General features: G+C 35.0%; 1 protein-coding gene across 1 annotated transcript; it reads left to right on the top strand.

Annotated features, from left to right (window-relative positions):
• The first annotated feature begins 15,785 nt into the window (after window positions 1–15,785).
• On the top strand, window positions 15,786–17,465 carry LOC107892752 (uncharacterized). The gene is made up of 3 exons (XM_016817806.1): window positions 15,786–16,106; window positions 16,212–16,529; window positions 17,361–17,465. The coding sequence occupies exons 1-3, from the start codon at window positions 15,786–15,788 to the stop codon at window positions 17,463–17,465; spliced, it is 744 nt and encodes a 247-aa protein (XP_016673295.1).
• Window positions 17,466–21,820: the final 4,355 nt, after the last annotated feature.

The following is a 21,820-nucleotide window of genomic DNA, read 5'->3' as shown; positions in this document are numbered from 1 at the left end:
GAAGCTTTTTTGTACCGGCCACCGTGCTCGCCACCAGAGACCGCACAAAGAAAAACAAAGGGAAATTTCCAGATGAGCCCCTCCGTGTTTCAGAGTTTGCAACAGGGGTCGTTGCATGGTGAATTTGCAACATCAGTATTACAAGTATTATTATATTTAGATTTTAAGTTTGATTGGATTTTTTTAAATTAGATATGTTATTTTTTATAATTATTTATTTAGATTTAAATATGACTTTTGCTTCTTAAGGTTGATACGAGGTTTAGGTTTTAATTCTGATTAGATTATTTAAATTAGGTTAGATTTCCAAGTAGTTTTAAAATAGATTTTAAATTAAGTTAGAATTAGATTTTTAATATTAGGTTGGAGTCCGATTTAGAGCTTTCGATCAGGTAATCTTAATTATCTAACTTTGTAGGGCCATCTATGACAAACATTGTGGTGAACTATTTTTCCTTGTTCAATCTTTTACAATTTCATGCAAGTGTTAATATTAAATGAAATCTATTTAGAGTTATTTTGAGCTAGTGAAGAGATTGAAAGGACATATATAATATGAGATAAAATGATATGTAATTAAGTAAATTAATTGTTGGGGATCGACCCGATTAAGCAACGAACAAGTAAAAATAGCAGAATAAATTGAGGAATTGAACACACAAATTTAACGTGAAAAAACCCCTCCAAAGAGAATAAAAAACTATGGGCAAAGATAATTTTACTATAGTGACAAAAGAACAAAGAGTACAAAAGATGAAGATAAAAAAAAACTAAACTCCGAAACCTAAAAACAAAGAACCTAACAAAACGTAAACACACAAATCTTCAAAAGTGTTATGAGTTTTAATATTTAATGAGTATTTTTTCTAAGGTTGTAAAAGAACCTATTTATAGGCTAAATTCGTAGGTCAAATAAATTATGTTAATAAATGTTAAATATATTATACTAATAAATACTAAATATTCTAGAAAGAACATATATTTTGTTTAACTTGATTTGCAAGCAATCTCTTATTTTATTTAACATGAATTTAGGTCACACAACTCTAATAATAAGTTTTGACTTTTCATCTATTAATTACATCATTATTAGTCATGGAGTCAGACCATTGCAAGTATTATGGCTAAACTCTCACTTATTTATTATTATGAAAGGTAACAAATAAAGCTTTATCCAATGACTTGTCATGTGTATGTTACCCTTACAAGGCGCTTGTGATCCCTTAAGGTTTTAGTCAATCAACAAGTTTGATCAAATTTTTTCTTAAAGCTTCATTATATTTACCATGATGTAAATTATTAATAATTCATTGAATGATTTAAGTCACCATGAAATACCCCTAATCAAGTTCCATTTACATAAACTACATAATGGCTTTAAGGGGATGCCATTGACTCTATATTCAAGCTATAATTCCACTATCTGTAAGTGAAGCTATATCATGAACAAGTTGTATCCTCATAACCTCATGAACTTAATTATCTACAAGTAAATTAATTACATCTATGCCCCTTTCGCTTTTTCATGTGTACGTTACTCTAATGATCTACAAATATATTTAGATTACTTACTAACAAAATTTGTCTTCTACATGCAAAACAATATTTGTGATGCAATTTCTTATAAGCTTAACATATGTATTCAATGAACCATATTTTCTTATATATGCAAAATCACTAAAAACATATCAATATAGAGATAATGAATTACATGTGTTGTAACACCTCACACTTGTCCTTACATATAGTACAAGTGGAAGGTGCCACCGGAGCACATACTTATCGAAATATCAAAGTTATTTAAAATTTAAAAATTAAAACATTTTTATAAAAATGATAAAACCAAGTTTGAGTTGGTTTGGGGACTATAGAATAAATTTAAAATTATTTAGAAGTTCTCGAGACTCAAAATAAACCCTGAAGAGTTAAATTGGACCAAAATAGTGTAGTTGGCAAACTGAAGCTGCGATACAGGTACCTCTAGAGAAATACAATTACTTATTGGGAGAATTACATGTACCTTTGGAGAAGTATTGATACAAATCCTTGGCATTGTAGCATTTTGCTCACTGTCAGACTTGTTGCGACAAGATAGGATCTTATCGTTGGAATAAATCTGGTTCAAAAACGGTTTTCTTGCACAACAATTTTTTTTGAAAATCTAGCCGATTTGTGATATTTATAGAAGCAAAATTTTCCTGAAATAGTACCTGTGTTTTGGGCTAGACGGATCTTAGACATTCCTAGCTTTCAACAGAATGACCTTCTTCGCTATTCTCGTTCCACGAACTGCTTCAAGTATGGGCTTGAATAATTTTGAATCAAACACAGAACCAAAAATTATTTTCTTTACTTTCAGTAGGAAAGTAAATCTCTCTCACTCTCACTCTCATAGAAATCGGTAGAATTGTTATTCCTGGAAAGTAGAATTTATACTTAGAAATAAATTCTCATTATTTTGTGGAAAAATAACAATATCTCAAAGTTGTATATAACTTCTTGTATTTTTAGCCCTACTGTTGCCATTTATTTATAGGGAGAGGAAGTGAAACCCTAGTTGAATTAGTAGAATGTCTTTAATGTAACATCCCGCCCGGCAAAGCCCTAGTATTCAAGTGTTGTTTTAGAAGTAAGAATTTTAGAATGATTTCTAAATAATGAATTGGTGGATTCGTTTAAGAAACAAAAGTTCACAAGTACGCCCTTAGGCGAAGTCTTGAAATTTGTAAATATAGTCCATAAGAATAAGGCTTAAAAGGATAGTTTTCAGTGCCTAACGTTAGGATTGAATTAAGTAATAAGTTACTTTTTGAGTACGCTAATTACACTTTGGTTTGGTGGATCCTGAAGGAATGAAGCCAATGGCTAACCTTTGGGAAAACTAAGTATGATGAATCAAGAAAGTGTTAGGGGTATAGGCATATGAATAAGACGCTTGGTTATAAAGAAGTACGATAAGTAAGTAGTGTTTGCCCAAAAAGAGACCATTCTGGCGTTGAGAGTAGGCGAATCGAGAGTGTTCTATTTATACGACCTTCTATAATAGGAACAATTAAGGAACAATAGAGAGGAATATTTTATTAAGTTGTAGTAGTCGCCTAAATGCATTTTTGGCATATAGAATGGGAAGACTCTAATATGGAAATAAGTAGACGATGATTCCTAGTCAGATTAGGATGATAAATGAAACAAAAAGAATGGTTATGAGGTATGAGGCCATGACAGAAGGCATAATACCTCCAGTGACTAAAGTGGTCCCCATATTAGTCAATTTGTAAGGAAAGTTGGTTGGGAACTAACCAAATGTGAATTGGAAGAGTCAAAGGCTAAAGGAGTATCAGGTAAGCCTATTAGACGTGGCCAATTTTGATAAATCACTCATTTTGGACCTGACCTTTACCAAGTCCCCATGAAAACTTAAGTTAAGTTAAAAGGACAATCAGGTAAAGTTAAAGGGGTTGTCTCCTTTCTTAAGGATAAGGGCCTTGATAAGATGAAGGATGCTCACAAAAAGACAAGTTTGGAACTCTAGTTTTTTGCTAGTAAGCTGCCTCCTAATAGGTGAGTTTAAAGCCTTGATTTCTGCTAGTGGTTTCCCTTTCAACAAGGTACGTTTCATGACTGTTTCTGTTAAAGAAGTGCAAATCTGTAAGTATACTTGAAGAAGTAAGGCTGAGTGATGTGTTTGAGTTAAAGTATAGGTGAAAGTTTAATCGAATGAACTCTAACAAATTGTCTCTATCTGATGAGGCGAGGAGGCCATTGTATCTAGTTGAATGAAAGACCTGGAGCTCAAGTGGTTGATTCCAAGAAGAAAGGGGCTAGATCTAAAGTTTAAGCTATCTTTAAGGTTATAAGGCGAGTTTTTAAGTCGACTTTTGCAAATGTATTATGCATGTTAGAACATTTGTGAAAAATGAGCTAAGAATGCATGACGTGATGATTCTATGTGAAATGTATGTCTAATGAACTTATATGAATGATTTGTATGGAAAATAGATATGATATCTAAGGATAACATGTCTGAATATGTAAAGTGTGTATATGTGTGTTTTGATGATATGAATAAGTCTATTGCGAAAGAGTCTGGCATAAGTAAGTTAGTTGTGAGCGAGTCTGTCAAGTATGAGTCTACATGAAGTGTCTATGTTTGTTTCTGGAGTCGTCTGAAAGGGTCATTTGGGATTAAAAATACGAATCTCTAAAAATAAAATTTCATGACACTCTGAAGACCATATAATATAAGACCTTGGTTGGGCCATGACATCATATGGAATATGTAAAAGGCAGTTTGATGAGTATCAGCGATAAGGGGAAAACCTCACAACGATAAGTATAGATGAGTCCCTATCGTCAAAAGCACCAATTACCGTATAAGTGAGCCTTTGTGGCTAACTCTGAAAGGATGCCTTTGTGGCTATCTTAGTTAAAAGTGAGCCTTTGTAGCTATCTCTGTTAAAAAAGTGCCTTTGTGGCAGTTTCCGTAAGAAAACCTTTGTGGTAATATCTGTTATAATAAAGCCTTTATGTCTATCTCTGTCAAAAGGATGCATTTCTGACTATCTTTGTCAAAAGGATACATTTGTGGTTGTCTCTGTCAAAAGGATGCATTTATGCCTATCTCTGTCAAAAGGATATCTTTGTGGCTATCTCTGTCAAAAGGAACACCTACATGGTAGAATCTGAAGAATGATATTCATGATGACTATTTGAAGACAACGCCTTTGGGCGGATACTTAATGAATGACGAACTCTGTATAGTTATAAGAATGAATAGAAAGGTTATTGTACGCCAGAGTACGTGGCGAGGCAAGGATATGAGTTAAGAGTAAGAATAGAGAATGCTCTAAAGTAAGGAAGACATGGGCAAATTCTAAGATAAGTATTGGGTGTAGTTTACCTCGCCTAAAGACAATGATAAGATTAGTAAGTATGAAATAAGTTATTAAGTTTGGTAATAAGGTAAATGAAGAGATTAAGGATTATGTAAAGATAAGAGTTAAAAAATGATACATAAAGTAATAAGATGTTAAGTCTTCACAAGAGAAGGAAAAATGGATTTGAAGAAAGAAAGATGGTAGCATTAGTATTGTACCCGCCAAAGAAGGAAGAAATGTCAAGAAATACACTAAGGGTGTGTAAAACAACATATGCAAGTAGAATGAATGAAAAATGTATTCTAAGGTTTAGCTCACTAAGTTCTTATGAACTTACTATAGTTGTTTATGTTTTCAGGTATATAAAGGAATAAGTGCTGAGAACCAATGCCAAGGCTACTCCAAGTTCTACACCGTAGACTAAGAAAGAAAGTAGAAAAGTCTAAAGTTTTATTGAGTTGTAAATATAACTATGCAATGTATTCCAATAAGAAACGTTTACATGAATAAGAAAGAGGAAATTTTTAGTTACATATGTAAGAAGGATGTAACACTCGAGATTCAGATTTTAGTAGATCAGGCCGAGTTGAGGGCGTTATATTTAATGCCTATTTAATAGAAAAACACCAATTGCCTAGTTGAACTAGGAGAGAAGAGCGAATAATAGGGTGTGCATCCCCTCATATGTATTATGATGAGGATTTAGGTATTTCATGTATTGGGTCCAATTATACTTATTTCCTGAACTTTTAACCCAAAACTTTATAATTTAATCCAACGTAGTACATTTTTATTAAATTAATTTAAATTAATTAATTTTTCAATTAAATAGTTTTCTCAATCGAATTCTAATTCCGTTAAAATCATTGCAACTTTACTCTAAAAGAATTTATGCGAGAATATATTTAATTTCTTCATTCAACAGATTCACAATGACCAATTAATTTAATTCCATTTTTGAAATTCAATTATTTAATTAAATAATAATTTAAAAAACTTAAATTAATTCTCAAGTCATTTCCATACTTCGTGAGAAACCATATTAATTTTCGAATGTAACCTATTCCTAACATTATTATTTTTATCCATTTATGTTCATTTGATTCAACATGCAATTCGTTTTTTGTTTCAACGAGCTAGCGGAGGGACCGATTGAACATATGTAATTATGGCTCAAATGATTTATAATTAAGTTTCAGCTTTTCGCCTATTAATTATAAACTCATTTAGTTACGAAATCATTCCACTATAATATCGTGATTGAGCTCTCCCTAATGACATACCATTACGAAAGCTATTTTACTAGTGCTCTTCCAATGACCTTGTCATAAGTGTGTTACCCGTATAGGATATTCTTAATCTCTTTGCGATAAATCTGTTCTCCCAATATGATCCTATTTTATCTCATGGTAACCATTACATCTTCCTTCATGAAAAGTCAATAACTATCAAACAATAATTCAATCATTCATCACAAAGACAAACAACCTGTGGCCATGTTTACTTTTCATCTACCATGTAATACCAATGAGAGGATATCATTTACCCATTTCTTGGGCTATGAATTCAACTATTGTGAATGATGCTACATACTGCAGAAATCGTATACCCAATGCACTAGCTTTCAGTTCCTTATCTATTCGAACTTAGGCTTTTACTTACCTTAAAGTATATGAGTCGCACATAGATAGTCCATCATCCACTCAGGATTAATGTATGTCACACTAATGAACATCATAAGTGAATAAATCCATAAACAGATTCAAGATTTATTCTACTTGGGTCCTGCTCGATGTACTGTTACTCAAATCACTCATATCTATGTCTTTATCTTTTATGTCTCTATCTCCCCTATTGAACTTGATAGACGGCATATTAGTCTTTCAATTGGATTGCTCATTTTCGATTAGACTAAGGAAATGTTTAGGTTCGTCTACTAATATAAGCTTTCTTTTCATTTTACAATCCGACCATGTAATATCGGTCAGTATTAGTTAGACATTAGACAACCAGTGAGCTAATATTTGCTTCCATTTTGCTTTGAATGCAAAAGAATTAAGGATATTATACAAAGGATATTAATGTAATTCACATATGATTAACCAATCTATTTAAAAAAAATACAAGTGTACATAAATGAAAATACTACACTTAGGGCACCAGATCCAACAGTCTCCCACTTGCACTAGTGAAGTAGATGAGTTATGTTTTGCATTCCTATGCCCTCCATCTGTTTCCCAAAAACTCTCTAGCAAGAAGATTCTTGGTAAACAAATCCATAGGGTTTGTCCTTAGATGTGATCTTTGACTACATCTAATATTCTGTCAATGTGATCTTTGACTACATCTAATATTCTGTCAATCACTACTGTCTCCTTTATGATACTTTCTGTCAATGTGTTTTGTCCTCACGTGATTTCTTTAGGGTTAGCTATATCCGTACTGTTATAGTGTCATAACTTTTTCCATACCTCATATTTGGCTCTTCCATGGTGAAGTTAACAATGTAACCCTACTTGACACTTATTTACACCATGGACGCATCACCTAGGGCAAAGACCTAGTCTGATGTCGATATCCTCAAATCTTGACACGTTTGGAAGTCAAAATCAGTATATCCGATATGAGTAAGATCTCCTCTAGAATAAACAAATATATAATCCCTTGTTCTCTGTAAATACTTTAGTATATGCTTAACTAATTGCCAGTGTCTTGGACCGGAATAAACTAAATATATAATCCCTCCAGATATCTCGATGTGTGCACAACATAGCACACATGAGACTTCCTATTGCAGAAGCATAAGAAAGCTTTCTCATGTTTTCTCTTTCTTCTGATGTCTTAGGACAATCCTCCAAAGAAAAATAAAATCCCAATATAGAAGGTTGGGTTCCCTTTTTGGAATTATTGCGAGATTATCAAATGATGTGCAAGTGTACACAGTCGTCAACAAGTAATAAAGTAGTGAGTAAAGAGTATCGTCTCCATAGGGACTGTACGTAAGGTAAATATTGTGCAATTAACAACTAGCAAATTGGTGATGGAAATAATAGAAAGAGAATTGAGTTAACTAATTAACCTAATTAAAATTAACTAAGTGTGCGCAACAATTAAAATGTAACACATAAGTAAGAAACAAATATTAACAAGTTTTAATCACAATGACATGAAGGGCTAGAATAACTACTTCCTCTAACTAATGATCATTGAAAACAATGCTAAGGAATGTTACGATGAACTCGTGTTAATTTGAAAGTTTATTAAGCAGGAACCTATAAGTTATGGAGCCTCACTTTTAACCTTTTAGTTTTTTTAATCATATTTCTATGTTTAATTAACTTCAAGGTTCATATGAAAGCATCATACCTAGGGCTTATACAAGGTAACAATATTTCTAAATACCATTAATAATTCAATTATTAAGAAATCAAACATGCATCATTTAAATAGTGTGTCCACTAATTACATCTTGTTTAGATTGATGAATTAATTCATATACTTCTCAAAACTACTTATACATGAGCAAACATGATCATGATGCACAAACATCAACAATAGAGTATTAATAGCACTACCTAAGGGATCATAATTATTCTAGCATGAACAAAATTAAGTCATAATGATTAAATTAAAAGTAAAAGAATAAATTGCAATCATTTTTATCAATCTATGAAAAAAGTAAAAGATTAAAGGAAGAAAAATCGTAAGGCTAATTTTGGTGGTTTTCCAAGGCAATGCTCACGTTGCTCCCTCTCTCTTCTCCTTTGCGTTGCTTCCAGGCACAAATGTTCTCAAGTTTGTCAAAATTGGCTACTGTCAATGTTTCTAAAATGCTTTCTCAAATTTGTGTTGTGTGCTCTCAATTATGGTGTGTTTGAAGTGTAATTAGTGTCCCCTATTTATACTAATGAGCCATCTTCTCCTTTTACTATTTTTGGTATCTCACCATTGATTTTCTCCATGTAGGTGGACAGTTGGCATGATTTGAGGAAGATTGGTGGATGGTTTGCTTGATTCAAATGAGAGGGCGGACTGTGTGCTTGATTAGTGGATGAGCTACTTGATTCTTTCCATGGATGACTTGTTGGTTGAGGTAGGTAAAAACCAAGTATATGGATGGTTTTGAGCTCCCTTCTCATCTCTAGCAGATAGTTTGGGCTAGTCCTTCCCTTAGTGGAAGGTTTGGGATCTTTTGGGCTGTCCAAGCTTGTTTGTCCACTCCATCATTGGGTTGAGAAGAATACTAAAGTCCAAAAAACAATTTTGGGGCATTCAAATATGACAACATATTGGCCCGATCCCGTAGGTCCTATGCTATAGTGTTACTTCGACATTGAGTGTCAACATGTGAACTTTAAGTTCTTTTTCCCTCCTATTCCAACTACCTTCAAAGATGAAGAAATCATATATTTAGAATATAAAAAAATCAAGGTAAATTATTCCAAAGATAAATTTTACAATAAATAGAGATTAGAATAATTACAACATAATTTCTCATCAATCACCATTGATTTGAATGAAATTGTAACTTAAAAGGAATTAAAATAACTCTATATTTTAGAGTTATCAGGAATCGACCGTTGCATGACATTCCAATATCTTGCTTATGTATGAAGCTTGTGATAATGCTATCACTTTGTGTAATGCCCTAGAATTTTTATTTTTTTTCTTGCGAAGGTGTGACACAACTGTGTATCTGTTTCGGTGGTTAAGTGTTCTGGGTGTGTGAGAGTCCCCAAGTTCAAGCCAGGACTTAGGTAAATTTTGGTATTTTTATGAATAAGCCCTATATTTGGTCAGTAGGCTTTTAAGTAAAAGTTGGCAAATAATTAACAGAATGGGCTTGCGTGGTCTGGTAGATAAGTGGAGCGTTGGTGTGATGGAGGTCCTGTGTTCAATTCTTTGTGTTGGCGTGGAGACAATATTTTTGCTCCAATTTTGGCTAAGAGTTGTGTTAGGGCAAAATTCTGAGTAGTTGTGTTTTAGTGGGTTAATAGGGAGTGATTTTAGGAGATAATGGGGGAGAGGTTATCAAAAAATAATCTGATTATCTTTTTGTTGCAGAAAAAAGTAAAGTTTCAGTTTTCTCTCTAATTACCCAAACTTTTTATGACGTTTTCTTCTTTTTTTTCCCTCATCTACCAATTCTTTCCCCTAGATGCTGCCGAAATTTCCATTATTTTTTCCCCTTCTGCTTCTTTCTTTATTTTCCAATTGATTTTTTTGTTCATTGTTGGTTGCGTGTGTTCGGTAAGTAACGGTTTTGTCTATTGTTAATTGTTCTTGGTTAATCTCTGAAAGGGGGATTTCTTTTTGGTGTTTAGGAGTTAATCAAGGGGCTGGTGATTTTGAATCGACGCTGTGATTGTGCGAAGTTGTGGTTCCTCAAGCGAGGTAAGGTTTTGTTAGGTTTTTAGTCGAGTTCCTTCCAAAATTGGTTGATTAAAAATGAATTAAGTGATTAATCTGGAGATTTCTTGGTCAATTTTTAGGTTCTGGAGGCTTAAGAGTGTTTACGCATCAGAAACGATACCAAGTGTGTACCCGAAATGCAAAAAATGGGATTTGGCGAAAAGCTAAAATTTTTTGCTATCGAGAAATAAAAGAAATAAGAGAAATGGTGTGAAAAATTGTAAAGAAAGGAAATAAGGGTGTTATAAACTTTGAAACCAACATTCTGCACTAAAATAGTTTTGGACAGCAACAGTAGCCTAATTTTGAAAAATCATAAAAAATAGTAGAAATTGAGTTAGAGGTTGAATAAAATACGAAATTAAATTTTATTGAGCCTAGTTTTTCATGGAAGAAACAGTGTAATCAATGAAATTGTAAGTTATTAGATATAATGAATTTTGTAAGACAAGGTCAGAATGAGTTTGGGTTTCCCTATTCTAACTTTTGAAAAATCATCAAAAATTGTAAAAAAAATAATTAGGGGATTAAATTTATATGTTTAAATCTTTAACGAGTCTATTTTCAAGAGAAACAAACGGAAACATCATCCAAATTCTGTACTAAGAGATAAATAATTTTTAATAAAGAAAGGTTGAAGCTGTCCAATAGCAGAATCAAGATAGATTTGAAGATTTTATTGTAATTATTTGATAAACTTTAAAATCTAAAAAATTTATGTAGAAAGGTATTTGAGTCTAGTTTCGAAAACATCAAGCGGATCTTAATTTGGAATTCTATAGCTCAAGATATAAATAATTTAGTGACAATGACTCAAGTAAACAACTTTGAATGAATAGATAAGTAAATAGTGAAAACATATATGAATATTTAGCTAGCATAAGTTACATTAAAAATGGATCACCTGGCCAAGGCAAATTTGGGCCGAGTGGGCCACATGGGCACAAACGAGCATTTGGGCCCATTTTTACTGGAATGTTTCTAAGGTTGCACGAGTTGCCCAAGTCGACTGTGAACCTACTATAAGGTCGATAAGTGCTACTTAAACCCTTAAATGTGTAAAATTTACTGAATGATATCTATACTGAGCGTGTTAATATCTGAACCGAATATATGTTCTGAAATTGCATAATAGCATATCATCCATTGTATGTTGCATTGCATTGGGTTGGGGGTTGTTATTTGGAGGAAGTGAACTGAAAGGCTTTAAGCCTAATTTACTGGCAGCTCAATTGCAAACTACTATTTTGTGCCGCATTCGAGACTACTTGGAGTGTAGGGATGGGTGGATTGATTATATCCCCACATGGAGTGTAGGGTTGGACGGAGATGGTGCGTAGAGGCTGTATGGGTAGGATTCTGCTACTGCATAACTGTTACTGCTATTGATACTGTGATGGATTAAGGCCCTACTACATTTTTTACACTGTACTGAGATGGGCTAAGTCCCAAACTGTCACTGATACTCAAAAGGGCTTAGGCCCAAGACTGTTCAACTGTGCACTGTAAATACTAATTGTTTTTTTTGTTTCTATGGGATTACATACTAAGTTTACGTAAACTCACCCTTTTTGTTTAATGTGCACAGGTAATCCCCAGACTTAGATGGATCGGTGCGACGGAGGACTCAACGATGACCACAGTAATATTTGGACTTCATGGTTTTCAATTTATGATTTAAGATTTGATTATTATTGATTATTTGGGTTGTAATTTATGGACCCTCTGGGACTTTGGTTTTAAATTTTGGGTTTTTATTTATTTATTTTACTTTATAGATTTATACCTACTGGTCGTAGGAAATTCAGTTTTCAAAAAGTTAAAGTAATTTCTAAATGCATGATCACTTAGACTATTTTATTAAAGCTTCTGCAACGAGGGATGTTTCAAAATAAATGTTTTAAATGAATAAAGACAACTTCCTAAGTTCTAACAAAGGTTTACTAAAGATGATAACATAAAATGTTTTCAACGTAACAACGAGGTTTCAAAAACACTATCGTGTGACATTACTAGATAGGGCCATAACGTCTAGGCTGGGTTTGGGGTGTTACATTTTGTGGTATTAGATGTGGAAGCATGAAAGTTAGTTGGAGGTCCCAAGTTCAAGTCCCATCTCTTGGAAAATAAATTAGTATTTGCTTTAGTGGTATCAGAGCTATGTTACAAAATCCAGTTGTGGATTATGGATTGTAAATAAGATCTTTAAAAAATTGGTTTTTGAATGATTTGAAATATTTCTACTGGGTATGTGGTGCACCAAGTCTCCGGCGCCGATCCTATAAGTGTTCTGAAACTGATACATGCTATGATATTCTGAAACTGATATATATTATGATATTCTGAAACTACTTTAGGTAGTATACTGTGAAAACACTCTAGATAGTGTATATTAAGACTATAGCAAAACTGATAAAGACTGCGATTTAGGATGATCACTCTGAATTACTGAAACTATTTACATAAAACATCTGCTAGTAAATATTGAAACTGAAACTGATGCATAAAAATTCATAATACAGATAAATCTGAATAGACATGAGCATACGAGGTATTCGTGGACGTGGTACTCAAGGCCGAGGTAGAGGCCATAGAGGGGTTCGATCTGAGTCCTCTTCATTGGGTAATATACCGAATTTGGACACGAGTGAGACGCTAGTGTCGCGTGCTACTGAGACTGAGTCTCATGATTGCATGGCTGGGGACGACGCATTGTCCCAGGCTATGTTGAGGATATTGGAGAGGGTCCCTAGGTCTAATACTGGATCTAGGGGACGTGGGTTGTAAACGGAAAAATATATAGGTTTTTTCGTATATAATTCATCACCTTTTTACTTAAAATTGTTGTTAAAACCAAGTAATTATTTAATAAATTAATGAAATATGTGAAAAATATGAAATTAGGACATAGAAATTATTAAAATCTGATTTTATGTTTTATTATATTGTTTTCATGCATAAAATGGCTTATTTTATATTAATTTAAGCATATTATATTTTTAAGCTATGAAGTGAGCCATGCATGATTAAGTTAAATAATAAAATATAATGTTATATTTTAAAATTCATTTTAAATATTTCATTAATAGAAATTGGGTTTAACTAATTAAATAAATAAATTAATTAAAGTTGTTAAATTAATTTATTGGTCCTCTAAACTATCTGCTATTTTTGACAGGTCTAAGGATTTTCTTCCAATTGCAAACCGTCCAAGTGGGGACCAAGTCAACCCAATTTTCGACTACACATGGCTGATTATAAACTAAATTTTGGTTTAATTATACAAGGTACTTGAAGGGTTGAAGAAATTAGAGATTTACCTAAAGATTTGCACTTGACCGAGTCTTAGTCCTGAATTGTTGTGGCATCCAAACTGACCAAAAATCAAGGAAAAATTAGCTTGATTTGCTAAATTTATGGCCGACCAACCATGGGAGACTCTTCAAAGGATGAACACCCCTATTTTTAGTAAACTATCCCTCTCTATTCACCTATAAATAAGGCCCTCTCATTTATTCTTCAAATATCCCTCATCCCATCACCCCTCACTTTTCATCATTCTCTCATCTCTCAATTCTTTCAACTCTCTTAGCTCTCACGCCTATCACCATCATTGTATAAATAATTTCAGCAAGTTAGCCTCTTAAAGAGCCCTGAGTCGGCCACTTTGGAGAGCCATCAGCAAAGGAGCAAAGTAAAGGAGCGAAGGAGCCTCATCAGTCAGAGTCTTAGGTGACAACCATTCGGAATTGGGTTTAATCTTTCTATTCTTTAATTTAATTTAAAGATGTTTGCTTTGAGTTCTTTGTTCTTGTTTACAACAATGATAGCTTAATTTTATTTAAGCTAAGATGATTATTTTAATTAAATAATATTTATTTGATTCATGCTTATAATGTTTGTGCCTCAATCGATCATGTTTTCAATTAAAATCAAGTCTGTATTTCGTTCATACGTGATTGAAATGCACCAGAATTAGCTGAGCGATCCTAACTAGATGACGGCTAATGGACGCATAATTGAAATGTCCATGCTCAATTGAGATCCTAATCCGATTAATTTGTGGGTTGTATAACAACTCTAACCAGGCTCTATTATCTGCATTGTTTTTAGATTTGTCTGATTAAATTATTTCAAACCTAACACGTCCCTGTTGCCTCACATGAATGCTAAGAAACCCTTAGTAAATAAGGATAAGTAAAATGCGTATTTACTAAGTGAAGGATTCCGAAAGGACCTAATTTGGTTTCCAAACTCATGAAAGATCGAGTCGCCTTGGAATGCTTTTCCGAATATTATTAAGTATGATGATAATAAATTAAGTTTAATTAAAGTAATTTTCCTAGTTTATTTATGTTATAATTGTTGCAAATTGTGTTTAATTTTGTTAAAATCTACTTCATTCAATAGTCTGCATACTTAGGAAAACTTGCATTAGGGATTGTTGCATTTAATTTAGACACCATTTCTCAACTAGATTGTGTTTTTCTTCTTTTAAATTGTTAATATAATTTTGCAAGTTAAGTGGCTTAGCACAAGCACAATCCCTATGGAGACGATAACTCGATACTTACTTATTACTTGATAACGACTGTGTACACTTGCACAAACTCGAGTGTTACATGGGTCGGTTACGGAATGACTCCGATTCAATGGAGCTGAGCTCTTTAGGGGTGTCACTAGGGTCGCTGCTAATGTGGTCGTATACTGGATTGAGGCCACAGAGAGGATCATGGATGACCTGGATTGCACCTTTGAGTAGAAATTAAAGGGTGCAGTCTCGCTGTTGCGTGATGAGGCTTATCAGTGGTGGCTTACTGTTAAGGAGCGCACTCAGCCTGAACGTCTGACCTGGGAGTTCTTTAAGACTACCTTCCAGGGGAAGTATGTGAGAGCTAGTTTTGTGGACACCCGTAAGAGGAAGTTCCTGAATCTAACATAGGGAGATCGATTAGTGACTGAGTATGAGGCTGAATTCTTATTACTGGGCCGCTATGCGCGAGGTATGGTGGCAACTGAGTATGAGCGTTGTGTCCGCTTTAAGGATGACCTTAGAGATAATTTTGGAGTCCTTATAGCTCCGCAAAGGGAGCGTGATTTTTCTTCACTAGTTGAGAAGGCGAAGATCACCAGGGAGGGTAAGCGCGCTGAGCGCCAAAACTATGATAGGGAGAGAGGTAGTAATAAGAGGGATTTGGAGCCCTCGAATTCTGTGCAGAGGCCTAAGAAAAAAGCCAGAACTAATGGGCCAGTTAGAGCTGGGCCTTTGTTACCGCTACTAGATTGCAGCCATGTGTCGATTGTGGTAGATGCTATTAGGGCGAGTGTTGGAGAAGGACTGGGGCGTGCTTGCAGTGTGGGTCATTGGAGCACCGTATTAGAGAGTGTCCGCTATGGGCCGATCAGATGCAAGCTCTAGATACTGATACAGTACAGCCATAGAGGGTAGTACAATAGCCACCGAGGGGTCATGGACAGGCCAGAGGTGGTAATGGTATGGGTCGTGGGCAGAAAGCACTAGACAGAGGTGCTAGACAGGCTGAGGCGAGACAGCCGACCCTAGTTTATGCTACTCGTCACCGAGATGATGAAGATGCTCTGAACATCATCACCAGTACATTCTTTATTCTTGATGTACTAGATATTGCCTTAATAGACATGGGGTCTACCCACTCATACATAGCTAGCAACATATCTGGAAACTTGGGGATTCTGATTGAGAGTAATTCTAGTGAGGTGACTGTATTGAGCCTGTTGGGGCAATCTGTTAGAGTTAGCAAACTGTACAGGGATGTTCCTTTAGAGGTTCAAGGGACGGTATTTCTGGCTGATTTGATAGAGCTTCCGTTTGGGGAGTTCAATATGATATTAGGGATGGGCTGGTTGGTCAATCATCATGTTAGTTTAGACTGTACGACTAAGAGGATCGTATTGAGAACCGAGGAGGGTAATGAAGTAGTTGTGATTAGGGAATGTCAGAATTACTGGGCTAACGTGATCTCTGCACTAGTAGCTGAGAAACTGGTTCGCAAGGGATATGAGGTGTATTTGGCCTACGTAAGTGTTTCCGCTTCTGGGAACTCTATTGTGAAGGACATCAAAACTGTGAGGGATTTTTTAGACGTCTTTCCTGAGGAGCTATCGGGTTTACCTCTGAATTGGGAAGTGGAGTTTGGGATTGAGATTTTCCCTGGTACAGCTTCGGTGACTATCACTCGCTATCGAATGGCACCGAAAGAGGTTACAGAGCTTAAGGCTCAAATTTAGGAGTTATTGGATCGTGGGTTCATCCGCCCTAGTGTTTCCCCATGGGGAGCATCGGTACTATTTGTTAAGAAAAAGGATAGATCCATGAGGATGTGCATCGACTACCGACAACTAAATAAGTTGACTATTAAGAACAAGTATCCACTTCTGGAGATTGATGATTTGTTTGACCACTTCCGAGGGGTGTCTGTGTTCTCCAAAATTGACTTGCATTCTGGGTATCATCAGTTGAGGGTTAAGGAGGTTGATGTGTATAATACAGTATTTAGGACTCGTTATGGTCACTACGGGTTCCTAGTGATGCCATTTGGATTGACTAATGCACCAACGACTTTTATGGATCTGATGAACCGAGTGTTTCAGCCTTACCTGGATCAGTTTGTAGTGGTGTTCATCGATGACATATTGGTTTATTCGAGAACTGAGGATAAGCATGACGAGTACTTTAGGTTTGTTCTTCATATTTTGAGGGAAAAGCAGTTCTATGCTAAGTTCAGAAAGTGCGAGTTCTGGTTTCGTGAAGTAACATTTCTGGGTCATGTGGTGTCTGCTGAGGGGATTTGAGTCAATCCTCGAAAAATTGAGGCTGTATTGGATTGGAAGCAGCCTAAGAATGTGTTTGAGATCTGCAACTTTTTGGGGCTAGCAGGTTATTACCGACGGTTTGTAGAAGGATTTTCACTAATCGCAACACCCTTGACTAAGCTGCTACGTAAAGGTGTACCGTTTGACTGGACTAATGCGCAGCAAGAGAGCTTTGAGAAGCTTAAGATTGTACTAATTGAGACTCCTGTTTTGGTATAGCCTGAACCTGGAAAGGAGTTCACGGTTTATAGTGATGCATCACATGTCGATTTGGGATGTATGTTGATGCAGGATGGTAAGGTGGTTGCATATGCGTCTCGTTAGCTTAAGACACTCGAGGAAAACTATCCAATGCACGATTTGGAGTTGGTCACCGTAGTCTTTGCATTGAAAATCTAGAGGCATTATCTGTATGGTGAAAAGTGTATCATCTACATTGATCACAAAAGCCTCAAGTATCTCCTTACTCAGAAGGAGCTGTATCTAAGGTGGCGTAGATGGGTTGAGCTGCTTAAGGATTACGACTGTACCATTGAGTACCATCTTGGCAAGGCCAATGTAGTGGCCGATGCATTGAGCCGTAGGGCTATAACTGATCTGAGAGCGATGTTCGCTCGACTTAGCTTGTTTGATGATGGGAGTTTGTTGGCTGAGCTTGAAGTCAAGCCAACTTGGATAGAGTAGATTAAGGGTAGATAGCTAGAGGATGAGTCTTTGGGTCGTCGGTTCTAACAGATTGAGAGTGGTAGCACTATGGACTTTGGGTCGAACTTTGAGGGTGTGCTATATTTCCGAGGCCAGATATATGTGTCGAATGATTCAGACTTGAGGTAGTCTATTTTGAGAGAGGCGCATAGTAACCCTTATGCTATGCACCTTGGTGAAAATATTATGTATCGAGAGCTTTGAAGGTTGAAGCTAGAGGTTACAAATTTTGTGGCTAGATGGCTAACTTGCCAGCAGGTTAAGGCTGAGCATTAGTTGCCTTCGGGATTGCTGCAACCGATTAAGATTTCGCTATGAAAGTTGGAGCGAGTAACGATAAATTTCGTTAATGGGTTGTCTTTAACACCCATTAAGAAAGATTCAGTGTGGGTCATCGTGGATCGATTGACTAAGTCTGCACACGTCATCTCAGTTAGGACAAATTATTCTTTACAGAAGTTGGCGAAGCTCTATATTTCTGAGATAGTGAGACTGCATGGGGTACCGATTTCGATCATCTCTGATAGAGATCCTAGTTTCATGTCTCAGTTTTGGAAAAAGGTGCATGAGACTTTAGGTTCAAGGTTAGACTTCAGTACTGCGTTCCATCCTCAAACCGATGGTCAGTCAGAGAGGGTGATTCAGGTACTGGAGGATATGTTGAGGAGCTATGCTATTGATTTCTGAGGCAGTTGGGAGGATTATCTGCCGATAGCGGAGTTTGCCTATAATAATAGCTTTCAGTCTAGCATCCAGATGGCACCTTATGAGGCACTGTACGACCATAAGTGTCACCCTCCTTTATGTTGGACTGAGTTGGGCGAACGACGTGTTCTGGGCCCTGAGTTGGTCTATGAGACAAAAGATAAGGTTAGATTGATTCGGGATTGTTTGAAAGCGGCTTCTGACAGGAAAAAATCTTATACAGATTTGAAGAGGCGTGAGGTCGAGTATTCTGTGGGGGACTTCATTTTTCTCAAGGTCTCACCATGGAAGAATGTACTGAGGTTTGGTCGCAAGGGCAAGTTAAACCCTACGTTTATTAGACCTTACCGTATTCTAAAGTGAGTGAGGCCAGTTACTTATGAATTGGAGCTACCTCCGGCGTTGGATTGTATCCATGATGTGTTCCATGTCTCTATGTTGAGGTGTTACCACTCTGGTCCTACTCATATTGTCCCTGTTGAGGAGATTGAGGTTAGACCAGACTTAACATTTGAGTAGGAGCCTGTCCAAATTCTGGATCATGACGTAAATGTTCTGAGAAGAAAGTCTATTCCTTTGGTGAAGGTTCTATGGCGTAATCATAGCACTGAGGAGGACACGTGGGAGCTTGAGGATGTGATGCGTCAGCAGTATCCTTATTTGTTTTGATCAGGTAAATTTCGAGGCCGAAATTTTCTTTTAGGGGGTAGAGTTGTAACACCCCATAATTTTTATTTTTTTTCTTGCAAAGCTGTGACACAACTGTGTATTTGCTTCAGTGGTTAAGTATTCTAGATGTGTAAGAGGTCCCAAGTTCAAGCTAGGACTTGGGCAAATTTGGTTAGTAGGCTTTTAAGTAAAAGTTGACAAATAATTAACATAATGGGTCTGCTGGTCTGGTGGATAAGTGGAGTGCTGGTGCAAAGAAGGTTCGGTGTTCAATTCTCTGTGTTGGCGTGGAGACAATATTTTTGCTCCAATTTCGGCTAAGAGTTGTATTGGGGCAAAATTCTGAGTAGTTGTGTTTAGTGGGCTAATAGGGAGTGATTTTAGGAGATAATGGGGAAGAGGTTATCAGAAAATAATTTGATTATCTTTTTGTTGCAGAAAAAAAAGTAGAGTTTCAGTTTTCTCTCCAATTACCCAAACTTTTTATGACGTTTTCTTCTTTTTTCCCTCATCTGCCGATTCTTTCCCCTAGTTGCTCCGAAATTTCCATTATTTTTTCCACTTTCATTTCTTTCTTTATTTTCCGATTGATTTGGTTGTTCATCATTGGTTGCGTGTGTTTCGTAAGTAACGGTTTTGTCTATTGTTAATCGTTCTTGGTTAATATCTGAAAAGGGATTCCTTTTTGGTGTTTAGGAGTTAATCAAGGGGCTGGTGGTTTTGAATCGACGCCGTGTGTAATGGTCTAAATTCAGAGTTATCAGAACAATGGTTTCGTAACCACAAATCTAATTTAAAGAGAAATTTATTTTAATATTTTTGCATGAATATTGATATGATAGGAAAATCGTATGAAAATATCGATAAAAAAAATTTACGAAGTTAGTTAAAAAAAGAAGAAGAAATTATTGAAGAAAATTGGGTAAAAACAAAGTATCGAGACCTCGATCTTGTAAAAATGAGCTGAAAATATTTTTATAAATATTCATGAAGTGTTAGTAATATGGTATTAAAATTTCGTTTGGGTAATTAATTAAGTGAAAAGGACTAAATTGGAAAGGGTGTAAAAGTTACTAGAATGATTAAATAGCTCAATTGTTAAATGAGGAGGGACATAAATTGCAATAAGCCCAAAAGGAGATATTTTGGGCGACATAAGCTGAAAAAAATCAGGAGAATTGGTGAAATAAGGGCAAAATGGGAAAATAACAAAAATTGCTAAAATAAAAATGAGATCAAATTAGAATATCTAGAATTCTCTTCATATTTTCTTCATTATCATTAGCCAAAAACGTCCTAAGCGTTTATTCAAGCTGGTATTTCATAATTTTTACAGCAAGTGAGTTAATCCTTGCCTTTTTCTTGTAATTTTTGTGTTTCTAAGACTTTTACAACTAGGTCCTATTACTAAATTTATTAGTTTTTGATTTCATGGATGAAAATGAAAGTCACCATGGTTAGGTGCTGTAAGTTTATGACGAAATAGCATGAAATTGAAGCTTTAATTTATTTATGAGATTATTTTATTAGGTAATTTCAAAAGAAATTGATTTGTAGGACCTAATTGTAAAAAAGTTTGGAATTAAAGTCTAGTGCTAAAATTCTGATTTCCAAAGGTTATAAAGTAGTTTAAAGTGATAGAATAAAGTGTTAATTGAGAAAAATCAGCTCAATTGAGAGGTTAATTGAGCAGGGATGAAATTATCATATATTGAAAGCTTAGGGGAAAAATGGTAATCAACATCATGCACTAAAATAGTTTTGGACAGTAGCAGTAGGTTAACTTTGAAAAATCACCATAAATTGTGAAAATTGAATTAGAGGATGAAAAAAGTGGAATTAAAGTTTATTGAGTCTAGTTTCTCATAGAAGAGACGGTGTAATCAATAGAATTGTAAATTATGAGATATAATAAATTTTGTGAGACAGGGTCAGAATGATTCCGGAATCACCTGTTCTGACTTGTGAAAATCATTAAAAATTGTACAAAAACAATAATGGGTTAGAATTTATATGTTTAAAATTCTTAATGAGTCTATTTAAAAAAAACAAATGGTAACATCATCCGAATCTCGTACTAGGAGAAAATAAATTTTTAGTGAAGAAGGTTCGAAAATGTCTTATAGCAGAATAGGGATGGCTTTAAAGAATTAACTCTACTTATTGGCTAAACCAAAAATTCTGAAAATTTTATGGTAAAAAGATAGTGAGTCTATTTTCAGGGAAAATTAGCGGATTTTAATTTGGAGTTCTGTAGCTCAAGATATAAATAATTTAGCGACTATAACTCAAGGAGACAACTCTGAATAAACTATAAATAATAATGAAATTATAGAGAATGTTACATATGAACATGAAATGCATTAAATTAATGATTACATTTATTTATTTAAATCCAGAAAATTCAAATACGAAGCTAGATCAAGGAAAAGAAAAAGTTCGGGATTAATAGATTTTTGTATACGAACAAGTATCGAGGTAAGTTCATGTAACTTGAATTATATTCTTAAATGCTTGAAATATATATATTTTTGATGTGAATATGATTTGGATGTTTACTGTATGATAATTGATGAAGTATTGATATTCTTTATGAAAAG

This window comes from Gossypium hirsutum, chromosome D09, assembly GCF_007990345.1.
Source record: "Gossypium hirsutum isolate 1008001.06 chromosome D09, Gossypium_hirsutum_v2.1, whole genome shotgun sequence".
Lineage (NCBI taxonomy): Eukaryota > Viridiplantae > Streptophyta > Magnoliopsida > Malvales > Malvaceae > Gossypium > Gossypium hirsutum.
The sequence above is the reverse complement of the archived record's forward strand: the minus strand, read 5'-3'. Positions and strand labels throughout refer to the sequence as shown.